Raw genomic sequence first — 19492 nt, 5'->3', positions numbered from 1 at the left:
CCTGTCGTGAAGCCACCCTCCTATCAATCTAAGGATTTTTCTTGTGATTCCAACCTGTTGCAGCTTATAAAGTAACTTCTCTTGTGGGACTGAGTTATATGCTTTGCTGAAATCGAAATTATTCCGAAATTAGTCAAGCTCTTGAGTGACCCTGTCAAAATAGCTAACATTGAACTAACCAGATTAGTTCAATATTATTTTCCCTTTACAAAACCATGCTGAGTATCCTTCAGAAATCCATTTCTATCTAAGTGATTCTGAAATCCACTCTTGATCATAGTTCCATGTTTTTTCCTACTACAGAAGTTAGAATAACTGGTCGGTAATTTCCCACTTCACTCTTAGTTTGTTTATTTTTTTATTTTTTTGGTTTTTAGGAGCATTAGCAACTAAGGCCATGTTGCTCCGAGATATGAGGTGGTCATTCCCTGACCTTTCCGCATCCTCCGTATTTTTTGCTGGTCACGGGCTCGAACCCCGGTCTAATCAAGAAGCGTGTACTACGCACTGCTGCTCCTTCCCGCCTGGCTACGGAGGCGCCTTCACTCTTAGAACCGCCCTTATGTATTGGACGCCATTGGCACTTTTCCATTCCAACGGAATCACTCTCGAGTCTAGTGATGCTCTCATAATTAGCCTCAATAGTTCAATGAACTCACTTGCCGCCTCCCTTAAAATTATATGGTAAATGCTATCAATCGCAGGAGCCTTACTCTCCTGTAGGCATGAAAGTTCTTTAATTAATTAAACATATGAAATTTCAACATCATTAATTACAGTTTTTTCATCTTCACTCCCATAATTTCTCATTGACCTAAAGGGTTTTCTTTTGTTAAATATCGATGCAAAGTAACTGTTGAGTTTATCTGTAACTTCAGCTGGGGTATCTTATACTGTTCCACGTCGACTACATACAGGTCCGATTGGTTTGTTCTTCTCTTCATTGCATTTATATATGTGAAGAATTCCTTATCCCTCCTCCCCTCTCTGCCAGCGATTTCTCATAATCTTCCTTTGCCAAACTTAACCTTTTCTGGGGGTCCAATAATTTAGATCAATTTGCAGCTGTTATAGGCTTCAGTACTTTTATTGCTCTGTAACTTTTCCATACAGTCTTTTTCTGCTCAACTAATTTGGCAATTTCGTTATTCATCCAAATTGGAATCTTACTCGTGGAGTATGTTTTTTAAGATATATAAGCATTCAGGGCTTTTGAGATTAATGTTTTAAAGGTATACTATATTTCAATTGTATTCGCTCTCTTGAGATATCTACCTTGTTAACAGAGCCCAAGCCGTCGTAATTTCCTTTTCTGAAATTATGTCCCATTCCTTTGCCTTTGATTACCTGCTCTCTCTCTTTCTCTCTCTCTCTCTCTCTCTCTCTCTCTCTCTCTCTCTCTCTCTCTCTCTCTCTCTCTCTCTCTTTATCATTCACCGTAGAACTCTGTGATCACTTCCTGCTACTGGTTCCTCTACTGTCAGCCCTGTTATGTCATCTGATTCATGTGTGATGATGAGGTCTAGGATATTCTTTTCTCTAGTACTTTCCCTGACATGTTCATACAAATAACAGTCATCTAGTTGATTTCAAATTTTGTTCCCCCTGTTGAGTTTCCTTCCCATTTACTCCAATCAATTAGAGGCAAACTGAAATCACCATAATAAGACATTCACGCTTACTTGTCCATTCCATTTGCATGTAGAGGCTCTCATCATAATCTTCACAATCACCTGGCCTGCAGATTACTCCACTCTCATTATACCTTTGCTTCCAACTATCTCACACCATACAGATTCTATATTAGCATGCGAAATGTCTGAATCCCGGAAAGTTTTCATCACGCTCAGGCTACAAACTCATAACCCCCTATCTCCGGGTGGCACCTCGTTTTTATAAACCCTATTATGCCAGCGTTACTTGTCCTAACGAGCAGTTCGAATTCTCATTTTATTGACAACACTTCTGACATGACTGTACAGACAATTAAGACTTAAGTGTTCTTGTATAGTTAAGTACCCTGACGCACCCCTTAAAGTTATTTAAGCTCTCTTCCGTGGCAGTGTTGCCCGCTATTTCAAGCGCTTTTGCCCTCAGACTATCATGCTATTGTGTTTTGTTGCGGTAATAAACAAATACTCTTGAGGTATGTGCAAAAGTTAATTTGATCAATATTATCAGATAAACGTCTATCTATATTACTCTTGTCCTCCAAACTAGCAATTTCCATGAACTTTTAAGGTATCCTCAATAATACTGGCAAAACCTGTTTCACCACCTTTGTTTAAATGTATAGCGTCTCGACGAAACAAGTTCATTCTACCTACCAAGCTGATAGAAATTTCTCCCAGAAGCCTTGAAGAGTCCTTAAAGTCTTGAGTTAATCCACAAGGCTTTCGGCATATAATCTCTCCTAACGTGTGTGGGTAGAATTGCTGATACATAGATATTGTGACCTAACTCGCGACATTTCTTCAGCATGGTCCTATATTTGTCTAACAAATCGTCAGATCGTGTATGCTTAATATCATTAGTCCCTCATGAATAATAATATCCCCCTCCCCTTAAAATATGATAGTCTGTTGGTGACATAATTAAAAGTTGCTCCCGGCAGACCTATTCTGGTTCTAGTCGACCTATCCTTATTACAAAAAATATTTCTCGTTTCCCTGACAATGGAGTCTCCTAATTGAACTTAGTCCTCTTGAACCAGAGTAGTTTGCACTTGGTTATTCTGTTCTGGGCCCCGAATCGGCAGTGCATCACTTGGTAGGTTATTAGAGTCTTGGGTCCCAGACAAGCTGCCAGTTACTCCCGAGGGAAAGCACCAGTTTTTTCAGGGACTCAAATTGTTCTAGCAATGCACCAAATTGTAACTTAAGAGCGATGCACTCCTTACAACGGTGACAAAGAAAAGAATCTCCAAGTGAGCTACGATTATCCACTAGGTCGACCATGGAAAACATGCCACAGGTTCTGCAAAGGATAAAATCATGACTCTCCCGGAAATCGCCTTCGGCTATTTCCGTTTGAGTCATGGTTTGAGTCATTATTACAAGGTCCGTCTTGAACACTCTGACGAAGTGTTCAAGTCGGATCTTGTAATAACCATTATGAAATTTTCTAATTATTAATAAAACAAACTTTCAAAAAATTATATTTATATTATAATAAGAAATTAGTCACACTATTACGGGGAAAAATCTTATTAAATAAAATTACAATATACTAAAAAGCCTTTGAATTCCTGCTCTACTTTACTAATCATGCTTTAATCCCCACTTATCTATACTTCTTTAATGTCGCTGTGAAGAGCTCTAATAGGCACGTCTGCTAGCCACGAAAGCCAACAGTAGAATCCCTAGAACATGGTTCGAAGAGCATTCCGCAGATTTTGTCTTCAAATAAGGGCCACCCCGTTCACCAGACATGAACCCTGTGCAGCATTTTTCCGATGCTGTGGAAAGGTCTGTTCAAGCTTTGGATCCTCCACTCAGGAATGCCACGGAATTATGGACAGCGTTGCAGCAAGTATGGATGGAAATACTTATGGAACGCTTTCGTGAACTAGTGGACTCAATGCCTCACGGGAGACTGCAATTATCCGGGCGAAAGGTGAGCCTACCCGTTACTAGGTAGGTATCCCATGATTTCTATCCATTGAGTGGACAGAAATCATGGGATACCTACTCAATAATCCACTCAATAAAAATTCAGGTCAAAAGCCTCTCACTATGGGAAATATGACAGAGAAAGATTGTTGTTACTTATTCGAAGTGGAACCGGAGAGCAGATCTTTGTGAAGGCATTCACGATATGAAACGAGGCCACTGTGATAACTTCGGTTAATTTACTGGGTATAGACGTGATAATTTGCACTAAATAATATGTGTGTAACCCCCTGTTAAGAATTTTTCTTTACAATCACAGACCACACTCGGAAAAATCCTAAGCCTTGCACCGCCTATCCAGAGCCGAACTAATTGACAAAGCTTTCATCATTAACTTTCATCCCCTGTTGTGTCTGGGCAAAATCTTGGACACTTTCCAGTGCTTCACAGAAATCGAAATTAACAAAGTAGACATGACCAATGAGCATCTTGATGATTGTTGACTACAAACAACACCCGATAAACTCCCTTTGCGTGGATCCAGTTCTACGTCACCGAATAATTCATTCACATTGACGCAAATCGAGCCCCTACTCTTTTGGTGATTGTAACCACTGTGCTACTGGGAGGGCTAAGCATGGAATACGAAAATGCAGAAGTGTGCTGGACAGTACTTTAAAAGAGGAAACTTTTGATTTCTGTGTTTCCAACGATAAGTTTTATTGGTGTAGTCTCGTTTCTCTTTCTGTCACACCTCGTATAATAGTCTCTATTATAACCAGAAGAAAAACATTGAGAAACGTATTCTTGTTCTCTCCGGAAGCTGTTTACAGAGATGCGTTCATGTCGCCAGCACGTCGAGCTTCAGCACTGTAACACAGTTGTTTTTTGCAATATTACAAACGTCTTTGTCCCGAGGCGGCTCTTTGAATTCCGACATCCATTATTTTCTCTTTCTAATGAAAGCACAAGTAAAGCGTGACCCAAAATCAATGCATGCGTACGTCCTCTGAAAAATAAAACGTTGTCAAAAGACTCGCTGGGTCGTAAGCGCAATTTGAGGGATACCTTTCATCCTGCCGGTGCTCAGAAAGCATTAATCAATTTTTATCTCGCCCACGAAGAAGATCTAGGGATTCATGGATTCCGCCAACGATTGATACACTCGAAGGAATGGGGAGGGGGAAAGATCGTTCGAAGTAGCCAAGTCGAAAAGAAATAATTGAAAGGGATTCCAGATTACTTAGAAAAGTGGTCAAGCTTAGGTATTTGGTGTCAGATGCTTCTTCGGAAATTAATTAAAGAGAATCTCTTTCTGTTTTTCATTTAACTGTGGCATTGGAGTTGATGGCTCACTGCGGGATTATTTCTGACCTATCGGTCTTACAGAACTAAACAAATTAATATAAAAGTTTAGGGAGCCTTTGAAACAGCGAAAGAACCCTGCATTTTTTGAATGGATCTCTCTTGTTCCTCCAGATTACGAGCTTGTCAAACTGCTGCTACATGAAAATTACTTTTATTATTACATGCATTATAAAAACTTTTACTCTTTCACGGGATGGATTTTCCACCCTATAAAGGGAAGTGGTACGAAGTGCATAGGGTGGTTCGTTGTGTGCCGTTATTATTATTATTTAGTCGAGGAACTCTCTTACTGTCCTATTGGTGTTCATGATCGCGGCTTTCTGGAGTTCCATTTAAATGTTCTCTGGGAGGCCTAAGGCTGCTAGGTTCTTGTTGTTGTTGTTGTTGTTGTAATAGGGTTTTAGTTGCATCAGTAACTAAGGCCATAATGCTCAGTGTTTTTTTTTTTTTTTTTTTTCTCTGTAAATTGCGTGTGTTCTGAGGTCGATTTTTTGTGTTCTGGACAAAATTGCCGAGTTGCATGGAGGAAAAAACCATTCTACCCTCGCCTAAGACCGACTATCTCAACCACTTTGTGAAAAAAGCCAATAAAAGTTCCTCTCTTCGTCGACGGGACACGAACTCAGGTCTTTCCTACCCAATCTGGGGAGGACAGCGATTTTATCAACTGTGCTACCCACGAGGGTTTTTATCGAGGCTCTTTGGCACCATGCCACTGGTTGACATGGTGATCGTGATGGTAATTACTTGTTTTATATTCCACATTTCTCTGTATTCCTGTTATAAATCTGTGTACCTTCAAATTTTTTCCTCCTAGGTTTTCTGGAAGTCGCTGGTGTTGGGCACAGTTATGTCGATCAGGCGGTTAGCCCTTTCCTTCTTCTTGATATGAATTATGTTAGGTAAGGGCATGTTTGGTCCATTTTGCGTCTTGTCTTGTCTGTTATTATGGCACAGTCCCAGTTAGTTTGTGAGTAGGGGTAAATAGTACGGCCAGAGGTCAGTACTTTAAATACAGTGCACTTTCTTTAATCAAGTGGTAATTTTACGCTTGCTTCTGATGAACTATCCTGGCAAGCTGGTTGCTTCTGTTTGTGTTTACTCCGTCTCGGTGATTATCCTTCATACCAGATTAACCACACAGAGGGAGATGGTGATGTGCTGGATTGTTTCTCAGTCCAGGTGTCATCGTCGACATGTGTTATCTGTCACTCCGGGGTCCTTTGCGATGTACGAGTATTTCCTCCTATAGATTTAAGTTTGGTAGGTGGCGTATTGATGGTTTTGTTAAATGCTTATGGAATTGTGCTCCTGTTTTTAATATATAAGCGTGGTTTAAAGAGTAGTTACATTTATAAAATATGTGACATGGATAGAGATAACTTCGATGAGTCATAGGATAAAATTTTATTGGAGATATTGAAGAGACACACAAGATATCGGTGTTTGGAAATTGTCTTCGAACTCTAAGAGCGACATATGTAGACTGTAGCCTCATAGGCTTACCATAGAGGATTTTCCCTTGTGAAAATTCCCATAGACTTTACATTGTCCCGTTGAAATAACATTACGCAAAGTGGAGACTTTTATCTTATTGCCTTGGAAATCCTGGCTTTGCGGTAGTCCCCTTTAGGGAGAAGCCATTAAATATTTATAAGTCACTATATACTGGAATATATCAGTCTTTATTAGTTAGATTTCACATTTACATTTCGGAAAAGTCCCGTAGGTTAACATGGGGCTAATTTTGGGCTACTTTTAAAGAAATGTAAAGTGGCTATAACTCTCTTCATTTTGGAGTTGAGCATCTTACTTTGGAGGAAAAGAATCTACTTGAAATTACTCATTTTATAAATAATTTTGTGACGCCCCCTGTCCGTTAGGGGCTGAGACCCGTAAACCAACCTTGATGAATTCTTCAACTCTTATGCAGATTTCATCCCGGGTCGGGTAAAGCGTCTAGATAGACATATATTGTTAAACATTGAAATTAATTGGTTGTTGTCTTCTGAATTACTTGTTTAATAAACATAATGTCAGAAGAAGACCGCGATATTACTTTTGTCCCAGGAATTTGAAACATATTCATCTTCTTCTGATGCATATTCTTCTTCTGCTGATTTTGCAACAAAACAGGTGTCTCCTAACAAAGAATCTTTTCAGACACCAGTAAAGCGTAAAGGTAAAAGGAAATGAAAACTGTTACAAAAGGGTAAAAATACAAAACTAAACTTTAAATAAAATTGGATAAAAATAACACTTTGAATGATGAAGAAGATAAGAACAGCCAGTCTCTCGTTAAAGAAGTTCCAGCTGGTACAGCCAAGAACAGTGAGGGCTATGCAGTTCTTGATTCCCCAAGTGATACAGGGGAGAAAATAGTTAATGTTTGTAGTAGCGAGGACCAAGAGATTTCTTTTATAGATGGTTTGAACCTCGGAGGATCATTACATGCCTCGGAGGTGTATGTGACATTGGCTAAGATAAGAAGGGCTTTAGGAGAAATAATGTCTAAAGATTCAAGTAAAATAACAAAACCAGCGTCTAATTGAATTTATGGTCTCTGGGCTGACGAGGAGGCAGTGACCACAGCTTTGGTTGTGGACAATGAGCGCCTTAAGGTACGCGCTAGGGATCTGGGGAGAGTGCTTCTCAGATAAAAGAAATGTTAGATTGCCAGATTGAATTTCATAAGAAGTCTTATGCAGAGATAGTGCGGCAGGATCTCAAGTTGGTTGATCCTGTTGTCAACCAGAATAAACCAAGATCAAAACAGAGGACTGACAGTACAAGTCGGGTTAGATCCTTATCAATTCCTAGAGGTGTGGCTGATCCCCAGAATCTAATTATTTTTAGGCCTACTGAGGACTCTTCCTTGAGTTCGAGTCCGGATTTAAAGCAGAAAGTGACACAAGTCATTAAGCGTGACCACAAGGAGATGAAAGTAAAAGGTATCCGTCTCCTTAGGAATAGGGGGATCCTTGTGGAGACCACAAATTTGGTGGATGCTAATAGGATCTGTTCTGTTTGTGCTTTGAAAGAGATAGCTCTTACAATGGAGAAACCTCGGTTATCTGATCCAACAGTGTTAATATATGGTGTCCCTTGTGAATATGCTAATGAGGAAATACTTGATGATCTTTGCGTTAAAAACTTAAAAGACTATGGTTCCTCGCAAGATGAAGTTAAAGACGAGGTGACTTTAAGATTTAGTTCTGGATCGGGTGCAAATGTGGTTAATTGGATGGTTCAATGCAGTCCTCGCATGATGCGGTATATTTTAGATAGCGATAGAATCTATCTAGGATTTACATCACACAGATTCCGTAAGTTTACGATTGTAAGCAAGTGTTTCCGTTATGGCCACTCGGCACAATTTTGTTTGCATAAGTCAGTTTCTTATGGACACTGTGCAGAGGTGGTCATGTCTACGGAGATTGTCCCCATAAAGAAGACTCTCCAAAATGTATCAACTGCAAGAGACGTGGTAGAGATTACAATCATTCAGTAAGTGATGCCAAGTGTCCAGAATATTTAAAAGCAGTACAACTTACGGACAGCAGAACCAAAAATGAGTGATAATGGTTCAAATTCAGCAACAGCGTTGGCCGATAAGAATCTAATTTTAGGTAATATTATATATGAGGGGATAAAAGTTCTTCAGATAAATTGTCAGCGCTGCAGAGTGGCAATGAATCAGATTAGAATAACACCATTTGAAAATAATTTTGATATTATTTGCATATAGGAACCTTTTCATTCTTTGCAGGTGCCCACAAAGTTATGGGTTTTCCCACGTCAGCAAGAATTATTCATTCGCTTGACATACCTCCAAAAAGTGCCATAGTTGTTATAAACAATGATCTGGTTGTTACCAACGTTACAGGTCTGTGCACGGCCACTGTGACCTGTTTAATGATTTCTACCCCTTTCATAAATTTTTACATTGCATCTGTTCACTGTCCGCCTAGTGAAGACATACAATTGACTCTCCATCGTTTGGACAATATATGTACTAATTTCGCTTCTAAAATCTTATAATAACAGCGGTTTTACCGACCCTAGAAGATTAGCTCTCGAGGATTTAATTTCATCTTACAACTTAAGTGTGCAAAACTTGCCTGACAAGCCGTTCACATTCTCTACTGTGAATGGCGAATCAAACATAGATTTCACTCTTACCACGATTAAAATAGATGAAATTCTAACTGACTGAGATATTATTCCAAACCTTGTGAATAGCGACCATCGCGCTATTGCATTTGGTTTGAGCCTCGACAGCAATATAATGATTCACAGCCGCACGATCTCAAACGTTTCTCAATGAATACCATTAAATGGAACAAATTCAGAGATTACCATCTCACTATTTTCTCTGCAGATGTTAGATAGTTTAAACGCTATGACGGCAATGGAATTTATAAATTTCGTCCAGACCCACCTGTATTTGGCAATGGAGTACTCAGCCAAAAGAAAGTAGACAATAAGAACTTCTGTTCCTTGGTGGTCTTCAGACTTAAGTAACCTGCGAAAGCAAGTTCAACAGGCTATAAAAGAATTCCAGCGACATAGGCATCTTTCTGCCGAGGATGTCGGAACTTCAAGGAAGCTTACAGTACTCTAAGGAAAAACTATCAAAAGGCAATTTCCAACTCAAAAGAAACTTGTTGGAAAAATTTTGTAGCGGATATAGGAAATAAAGAACCGTGGGGCTTGCTTTACCGGATATTAAGGAACAAAATGGCTTGCGGAGATGTTTATAACACAGTTAAAGTAGATGATCAAGAGACTCAAGACTGGATGTCTACGGTGGATTCCATAATTAACAACCTATTCCACAAAGATATATCGAATCTAGATTCACCCGAATCTAGCCATTCATTGCCACAGCAGAGCCAAATATGATATGGCTCTGCTGTGGCAAAGCTCAATTGTAAGAAATGCGCCGGTAATGACCTGATTGAGAACACAGTCATATTTAAATTGTTTTGAATTTTTTCCACACATTCTTTTAAATCTGATGAATAAGTGTTTACTAGTAGGAATATTTCCTCGTTAATGGAAAATAGCTCTACTAAAGATACTGCACAAGCCTGAGAAATTAATATCAGATCCACGGGCCAACAGACTTATTTTGCTTTTAGCAAACCTGGGGAAATTGTTTGAGCGAATGTTAGCCCCAAGAATCCAAAAAATGCTAGAAGATCTTCAGTTATGTTCCGAAGCACAATACGGCTTCAAGAAAGGACGGTCGACCGAAGACGCTATAAATCTTCTGACCAAGTATGTGTCCAACTCACCTGCTAAATACGTACTCGCTCTGTTTGTGGACTTTCAGGGCCCGTTTGACACTTCTTGGTGGAACTCAAGCTCTTGAAGTGCCTTCAGGAGCTTGAGATCCGCAGAGTGCGATGCGTATATCTACAGTGTTATGCGATCGTACTTTAGCGACAGACATATTAAGGTGGTGGCAAAACATTGATTCCCTGAGGAATATGTTTCCAGCCAATTGTTATCGGATTTTCAATAAATTTAGGATCCACCCTGATAGGTTCTATGAAGACAAGCCCAACAGGAAGGAAATCCTCAAGAACTGCTACCAGATAATGAATCTATGATACTCACCTGCTCCTGGACACGACTGACGTTTTTTTTTTTTTTTTTTAACTTGCCTATTGATATTTGACAAAGACTTTCTGTCTTCATGCAATTATATATTTTGTATATTACTGTATTTTTTGTATATTATTGTATATTACTGTATTTTTTGTATTTTTGTATATTACTGTATTTTTTTGTATATTATTGTATATTTTGTATATTCAATCCTGTATATGTCTCGGGTCGAACACACATGTACTCTTATTTATTGTACATGTGTTCCTCGCACCTTAGTCTGTAAATATTCACACCCTTCTGGCACAGAGCCGTCCCGAGGTGACCCAAGGTTTCTTGGGAAATAAACTGATTTTAATACTAAGAATCTTACGTACGGGGCTCAGATTTCAAGTGGATGCCCCCAAGGATCAGTGTTGGGACCTCTCCTCTGGAACGCTGTGCTGAATCAATGGTTAACGCAGGAACATGCGGGAGTATGCGGTTGATTTGGTGATCGTTGCTGATGGAAACACAAGGAAAATAACTGAAGAGAAAATTCAGCCTATCTTGATTGACTTGATGTCATGGGCTATACTGGGGGATATTTTCAGTCATCATGGGCTATACTGGGGGATATTTTCAGTCAACAAACTGAAAATATCCCCCAGTAAAACCAGTTTTATGACTTTTAAGAACCATTTTAGCCACAACAGACCGGTCAGAATCCGCTAAATAATACCCAAATACGATATGTATCGCAAACTAAGTATTTGGGAATCACCTCAGATGATAAACTCAGTTTTCTGTCTCATGTGTCAAAACTCAGGGACAAAATCCGTTTTTTCACAGCCTCAGTTATCAAAGTCTCAAGGAAAGAGTGGAGATTATCAAAGAAAAATTTGAACCTTTATTATAAAACCATATTTTTACCTATTATATCATATGCAGCAAGTGTTTGGTACCAAAAAGTATCAAAGGTAAAAGTGAAACAGAAACTTATTTCCACCCAAAGATCAGTTCTTTTGACGATCAATAATATTCCAATGGCTGTTTCAAACAGCGCACTCCAAATACTTGGTGGTACGATTCCCCTATATTTATATACAGGAATCGTACAGGAATCAATGAGATTACAATGTGTAATCTCATAGTTTCGGGGTTTGATTTACTACCTAAAAAAAGGACAGTCTAAAACAATGCTTGGAATTACGACTGACCAGCCAGCGACTTTAAAAGGGAGAAGAAAAGGCTTTGGAAGGAATTTACTGTTGTCTGGCAAAAAAGATGGGATGAGAGCGAATTTAAGCTTGTAACAAGAAAGTATATTGCTCAAGTGGAATTCTCAACAACCCATGGAGTTATTTCGTGGTTTAGACCTTCTATTACAACTTCTTAACTGCTAACAGGGCATGGGTCCCTCCAGGCTAAGTTATTTGAGCGTGGCCTTGGGCCTAATCCGTACTGCACATGTAGCGAATATGAAACGTGGATTCATGTACTTCTGAACTGTCCATTGTACTCTCAACTTAGAACGGATTTAATTTCTGCTTTCTCAAACTTATTGGAGAACAATGTAAATATCTTAGTTGAAGACCATAATAACTTTACTGCTCTGCAAACCTTCTCAAGATCAGTTTTCATATTGAGGACTCAGCTAAGAAATTCAGCTTCTTCTGGGAATTTACTTCACAAAAGGCAAAAGGTTTAAGTGTAAGCAGAAGATTTAAGTTAATTGTTATTGTGTTGACTTATTTGGATTGCTATTGTGTTGATTTATGTTAATTAATGTTGCATTGATTTTGGCCAATTACTATTGACAACATTTATGTTATTTGTTATTGTAAAGATGTATGTTATATATTGCTTTCTTGGTTCTCACTAATTCAGAGACTCTAAGCATATTAAAAAAGTATTGTATATATCTGTTTAATATAATAATTAGTGAGTGTAAGTGAGGATAATTTGTGGAAGTTCTCCACTAGTAATTCATTTGTTGACACCCACTGGTATTAGCATTAAAAATAAATAAATTTTCTGTTTATACTCCGGCACGACAACCAAGTCGGTAGAGTTTACAATAAATCGCCAATAAATGTATAGTAGTCACGGGCTTGAACCCCGGTCATTCAAGGAACGCGTGCTATGCACTCTCGCTCCTGACCACTCGGCTAGCATTAGTAGAGGCATATGATGCAAGAAAGCAAGCTTATGCAGCATCAGCCAAAAAAAATCCCCTTCCACTTCACCCCCTCCGTTGGTTCGAAATACCTGTCCAGCTGAGCCTTAAATTTATTTAGGCTATCAACTTCCACAACAAGGGATGGAAGTCGGTTCCACCAGCCAACTACCCGCTGACTAAAGGCAAATTTCCACACGTCTATCCTACGTCTGTCTTTCCTCAATCTGAATTTATGCCCTCTCAGGTGATTATTCTAAGCAAAAGGAAGAATCCCATCGGCATTGAGCATGCTCAAACCATCCAAGGCTTTATACACCTCTATCCGACAACTTCGCCTGTTCCTACTCTCCAGATACTGTAATTTGCAAAACTTAAGCCTTTCTTGCTAAGAGCAAGCCTTTGTTCCATTCAATAATCTTGTTGCCCTTCTCTGTACTCGTTCCAGCAGCTCTCCATCCTTCTTGAAATGAGGCCTCCAGACCTATATACAGTAGTCAAGGTGTAGTCTGACCGTTACCTTATACAAGGGAATAATCACCTCCTTATCCCTGCTAGAAAAATTCCTGTATATCATTGATAAGACACAATGAGTTACTCTTGCAGCCCGTCTGGACTGCTCAGAGAATTTTATATCTGCCTGCACAATTACCCCCAGGTCCTTTTCATTCTCTACCACTGTCAATGTAGTACCACAGAGTTGATACGTCACCCTGAGGTTACTGCTTCCCATATGTAGTACTTTACATTTGTCAATGTTAAACTTCATTTGCCATCCCTCAGCCCATCTGCTCAATATTTCCAGATCCTGTTGCAGCAGCAGCATAGTTTCAGTAGTGTCCTTGCCAACCCTGCCAACCTTTGTATCGTCTGCAAACTCGGACATTAAGCTGGATATACCATCATCAATATTATTTATAAATACAGAAAACAATAATGGACCCAACACTGAGCCCTGAGGGACTCCACTAATAACATTAGTCCACGATGAGCAGTGTCCATTGATTACCACTCTCTGTCTTCTCCCCCTCAACCACCCCTTTATCCATAGCAGCAATTTGCCTCCAATGTCACACTGCTCCAATTTGTGCCGCAGTCTTCCATGTGCAACAGTATCAAAAGCCTTTCTAAGATTCAAGTATATAATATCAAAGTTCTTCGCTGCATCCAGTTCTTTTCTGACTGCACCATTGTATCTTTCGGAGAAGGCAGTCTCCTTTCTCTCTGTTGAGAGAAAGGAGTTGACAGTATTAAAATATTTTCAAGTACTAGTTTATTGTGAAGTTTAGTTATTTAATGTGAGTTTTCCCAGCCTCGTAGTCCTATTTCGAGAAAGCCTCTAAGGTGTCGAGTTGCCAAGCTGTGTAGTCCACATGATCTGAGCCACTCCTCACACAGTTGTCTTTTTGCCGATCTCATGGTGCGTCAAAATACAATTATTTTTGCATTTACGTCGGACTTAATTTGTTTAACTTTGAACTGAACGGTGTCCTCTGAATCGAGAAATATGCGCTTTTATTTCACATTTTTTTCCAATTCGCATCGCGCCTGTATCCGAGGGAGCATACCGTTTTAAGGTGCGGCTTTCGAGGGCGAAGTGCGAACAATTATCGGACGGTAAATTCCATTCCCGAAGGAAAAACCGCAAAGTGGGTCGGTTGTAAATAAAATGGGCACGACAGCGCAGAACGCGTGTTTTAATAGTGACATTTTAGAGTTCTGGTACTGAATGATACGTTTTCTTCTCCCTTAGTCAGACCCCTTGATGTCATGATCGAAGGGGATCGCCAGCCACTGTCGTCGCAGAAAACCGTCGAGCTTGTCTGTCGAGCTACAGGTTCACGACCTCCGGCCATCATTTCGTGGTGGAAAGGGACAGCCAGAGTGAAAGCCCTGAAAGACAACATATCCGTCGATGGAAATGTTACCACGAGCGTCATCACCCTGACCCCCTCCAGCGAAGACAATGGCAAATATTTGTCGTGTAGAGCGGAGAATCCACTGATTGCTGGGAGTGCGATAGAGTACGGCTGGAAGCTGGAGGTGCACTGTAGGTAACTAGGAATACTATGTAATTATTCGATGCTTTACTTTTCAGTGTCTGTTTAGCATTTTAATAACAATCAAATTATTTTAAGAATTAAATTACTGTTTCCGAAAAAAAATAAAAACTCCTATGAGGAGGAAGAAGCAGTGGGGGACCCACTTCTTCTTCCCTCAACGGTGTCTTTTATGTGAATGAGTGAAATAAATTTCCGGTTTATACCCCAGGATGCCCACAGCATTAGAGGAATTCATGAAATAGTTATTAGTAAATTAATAAGAGGAGTTTACCTCAATATAGTACGTGGAACACTTCCGTATGATACCCTCCAGAAATTAAAACGGAAAAAACGAAAAAATCGACAACTTACCGGTACATTAAAGTAAAATATAAATAATTAAAGTAAAATATAAATAATTAAAGTAAATTATAAATAATTAAATAATCAATTTAACACAATTCAAAATCAATTCAAAACAATTAAAATTCAAATTAACGCAATTAAAAGAATCTAACGAAAATATTCAAAACGATTTTCCTTCCTGAAGCTGACAATGTATACAATGTACAATTAGTATACAATCGATACACACAATTATGGGAGATTTTTTGAATGGCTTGGTACAAAATTACATTAAATCTACACTAAGGTACTCGGCCCAAAGTTACCATATTTCTTTCCTAAAATATTGCCTTCAAAACAACATCGTTCCGAAGTTTGCCAGGGTGAATTTAAATCAAAAAATTTCAGGCATAAAACAACTATCACTGGCGACATCACGTAATATTGTTAAGCTTGCCTTAAAATCTCGATATTCGGATAAACAAAAATACCTTTCCCAGGTTAGGAAGCTTCGCGATAAATTAAAAAATGATCTACATCCGAACGATTGGTCTGTATTGAAGACCTCCATAGATTTGCGACGGGAAGCACAAGCCTCAGAAATAAAAAACAGACACGTTAATAAGTTGCAAACATTATCGAATAGTTCAAGACACGTTCATGCGAATTCTAACACATTGTACCGGGCTTGCGACCAAGTTCATACCAGTTGGGTGACATCCCCTTCACACACACACAACGTGCTACCACAGCATATGTCAGCTAGTGCACGAACACCCCCCTCACCCAGTATCCAACGAACCGACACATCAACAGGTTACAAATCTTTCCTCGTGTACACTATCGCAGGACCAGATTTCACTTTTATCCAAAGGATTAAATTATAATTTACCACCTCGAAAGCTGCCAAAAAAACAATGCGTAATTGATATTGAATTTGGACTTCGTAGTGTTCCACAAAAAGATGTATTTATTCAACAAGTTAACCAAGTAGTGAATAACATAAAAGAAACGCGACTTCCTAAATTGAATACACATGACAGTTCAGCTTTACGAGAACTTCGAGAAAATAAGGACATTATTATACAGAGGGCGGATAAAGGAGATACAGTGGTAATACTAGATAAACATGATTATATTAATAAGTTAGATTCAGTTGTGTCTGATACCTCCACTTATTGTGAAGTGGACCCGACTCTGTTTACCAATTTGGTAAATCAATACATTAAAACGTTAACCACATATCGTAAAAACGACTACATTACTATGGTTCAGTTGAAGGAATTGAAGTCCAGAACATACAATATTCCTGCACTTTTTGGTCAGGTAAAATTACACAAGCCTGGATTTCCGATTCGACCTATTGTTTCCTACAGGAACTCGGCATTTTCAGCCTTAGCCACACATGTATATAACATTATAAAACCTTTTAGACAGGTTATACAATTTGGGATTAAGAATTACGATACATTATTTAATAATCTTAAAGACTGTAGACTCGGCGACAATGACAATTTATTCTCACTAGATATTACCTCGTTATATACGAATGTAAACGTTGAATACACATTAGATATTATTTGGGATATGTTAAATAAAAACTCGACACCGATTAATTATACGAAGCTGCCTATAAAGGAGATTTTTCACTTAATTAAACTATTAGTTGAGGCTAACTACATCACCTTTCGAGACAAGGTGTACAAACAAATTTTTGGATTACCAATGGGTTTGAGCCTGAGTGGCTTAATGTCAGAGATCTATATCTCAACGATTGAGCAGATACATTTGACACCTTTTCGTCCCCGTATCACATACTATGGGAGATATTTAGACGATGTTCTAGTTATTACCGATAGTAGTACTATCCAAGACATTTTACATTCGTTTAACAATATTCATTCTAGACTCAAATTTACATTGGAAAGGGAAGATACGGATACTAAATCATTAAACTTTCTAAATTTCACGCTTACCCGGGACTCGAACAAAATACAATTTAGCATCTATCGAAAACCCACAAACACCGGTATGCTTCTACATTATAATAGCTACCACCCGTTCACCTACAAAAGATCGATTATCTTTAATCAATTTCTAAATGCCTATAAATATTCAACGACGGATTCTGCTTTGGACTCAGAAATACAAATATTAACTAGCAGATTCGTGAACAGGGGTTATCCCATTAACACAATAAATCGAATTAGGGTACAAGCTAAGGATAGGATACAAAATACTGCACCAATCAACAATAGTAATATCAAAAAATACTTTATTTCTGTCCCATATGTTGAACAGTGGCACAAACAGCTTAACAGATTCTTTAAAGATACCGAATTTAAAATTATAGCTAGGCCTATACGGAAGTTACACACTATACTGAACAATCGCTCGGTTCTTTCGGCGTTCGCAACACAAATTAATGATCTAGTATACAACATTTCTTGCGGTGATTGCGACTCGTCTTATCAGGGTTCCACGCGGTTTTCTCTTAATATCCGTGTAAATCAACACGAAGCCTCTGTTCGTGCTTCTCGTTCAGCAGCGTCAGAATTAGCCTTTCATGCCATTAACGAAAAACATACTTTTTTATTTAACGAGGCCAAAATACTTAACGTTCAACGTAATTATACGCGACTATTAATTGCAGAAACCGTTGAAATTAAATTACACGAGAATTCTGTTAATGTTCGGCGGCCATATTTGATCTCTGATGCGTGGACCTTTACGCGCATGCGCGAAGACACATAATCACTATTTAAGTTGCAGGTTTAGCCTGATTCGGTAATTTTCATTCCTGTGATCACGACAGTCGGTCGAAAAGCATTGTCAGCTTCAGGAAGGAAAATCGTTTTGAATATTTTCGTTAGATTCTTTTAATTGCGTTAATTTGAATTTTAATTGTTTTGAATTGATTTTGAATTGTGTTAAATTGATTATTTAATTATTTATATTTTACTTTAATTATTTATATTTTACTTTAATGTACCGGTAAGTTGTCGATTTTTTCGTTTTTTCCGTTTTAATTTCTGGAGGGTATCATACGGAAGTGTTCCACGTACTATATTGAGGTAAACTCCTCTTATTAATTTACTAATATCATTATCAACGTAGAACATATTGAGTATTACAGCTCTGATTCATACTATGAAATAGTTATATATATATTTTTTTTATTTTTATTTATTTTTTTTTTATTTAAAACGTGAACGGTAGATACATTTTCAACAACAACTATTTACATTCTATGTACAAAGCAAAAAAAGGAAAGATAAAGAAAACTTTTTAGAATGAAATACAAAAGTTTCAATATTTTAATTTCAGGAAATAAGAAAAACAGTTCCTTAGGTTTTTTTTTTTTTTTTTTCTATTTACATACATTTTTATTACATATATACAAATATACAAACACTTTCCATTTACCTTCATCGCATTCTGCGTAAGAAACAATTTTAATTATACAGCTTCACTTGCAAGCAATAAAAGATATACTATGTGTGTATGTATGCGGATGTACTTGTTTTGGGTGGCACCTAGACGTTTAGTCGAACTCCACCTTGGAAAATCTGTGTTGAGAGAGAGTGTAACTGTCTACATTCTACAGCGATCAACACCGTGTCAATCACTGCCCATTTCTAAACATGAGTAGTTCTGCCTGCTTCTATCATTCCAGTGCTGCTGCACCAATTTGTCGTCCAGTGGAAGGAGTGCAATACCAAAGGACAGGAGCCCTCAGGCTGTCCAACCCGAGGGGAAAAAAATAATAAATGAAAATAAATATTAAAAAAAAAGAAAAAAAAATATGTACACTTAATACCATTTCATACATTCTATAATATTACTAATTTAAGAACACAACATTTAGTTTCTAAGTTAACAGTTGTAAGGTAGAAATATAATTTCATGAATACATCAGTCTACTGTCCACTTCTAGAAAAAGTAAGCAAAATGCGTCTTCTTTTAAACACCTTGTCAGAAAAGGATTGGAATGCTGCAAAGTTCTTGGCATTTTGAATCAAAATATCGAGGTTATCAGCCCTAATAGGTTGAGTGCTGTTAAATAGTTCTTGTCTGAAGTCGTCATAAGCCGGGCAATGAAGCAGAACATGCCTCCAGTCTTCTACTGCCCCACAAAAACACAAAGGGTCAGGTTCAAGTCCAAATTTACACAATTTATCCCGCAGTGAACCATGTCCATTTATTAAATATGACGTTGTCATTGAAGGATAAAACCATCCCATAACTTTCTTATTTACAGCAAACGTTGCGTCTTCAATGAACTCCCTGGTAGTGAGTCCTGTTTCATTATATTGCCATCTGTATTTCCACTTCTCAGTGAATTTTGTACA

At 38.3% G+C, this 19492-nt stretch overlaps 1 protein-coding gene across 1 annotated transcript in view; it reads left to right on the top strand.

Annotated features, from left to right (window-relative positions):
* The window catches only part of LOC150080029 (kin of IRRE-like protein 3), a 926673-nt gene that overhangs the window by 597841 nt on the left and 309340 nt on the right, over positions 1–19492 (top strand). Inside the window, 1 exon segment of the mRNA XM_090381806.1 lies at positions 14507–14803. Within this exon segment, the coding sequence (XP_090237932.1) occupies positions 14507–14803 (297 nt within the window).

Source organism: Mastigoproctus giganteus, chromosome 9 (genome assembly GCF_048544385.1).
Source record: "Mastigoproctus giganteus isolate SK-2022 chromosome 9, ASM4854438v1, whole genome shotgun sequence".
NCBI classification, from domain to species: domain Eukaryota; kingdom Metazoa; phylum Arthropoda; class Arachnida; order Uropygi; family Thelyphonidae; genus Mastigoproctus; species Mastigoproctus giganteus.
Note: the sequence above shows the minus strand (reverse complement) of the source record. Positions and strands in the feature narration are given on the sequence as shown.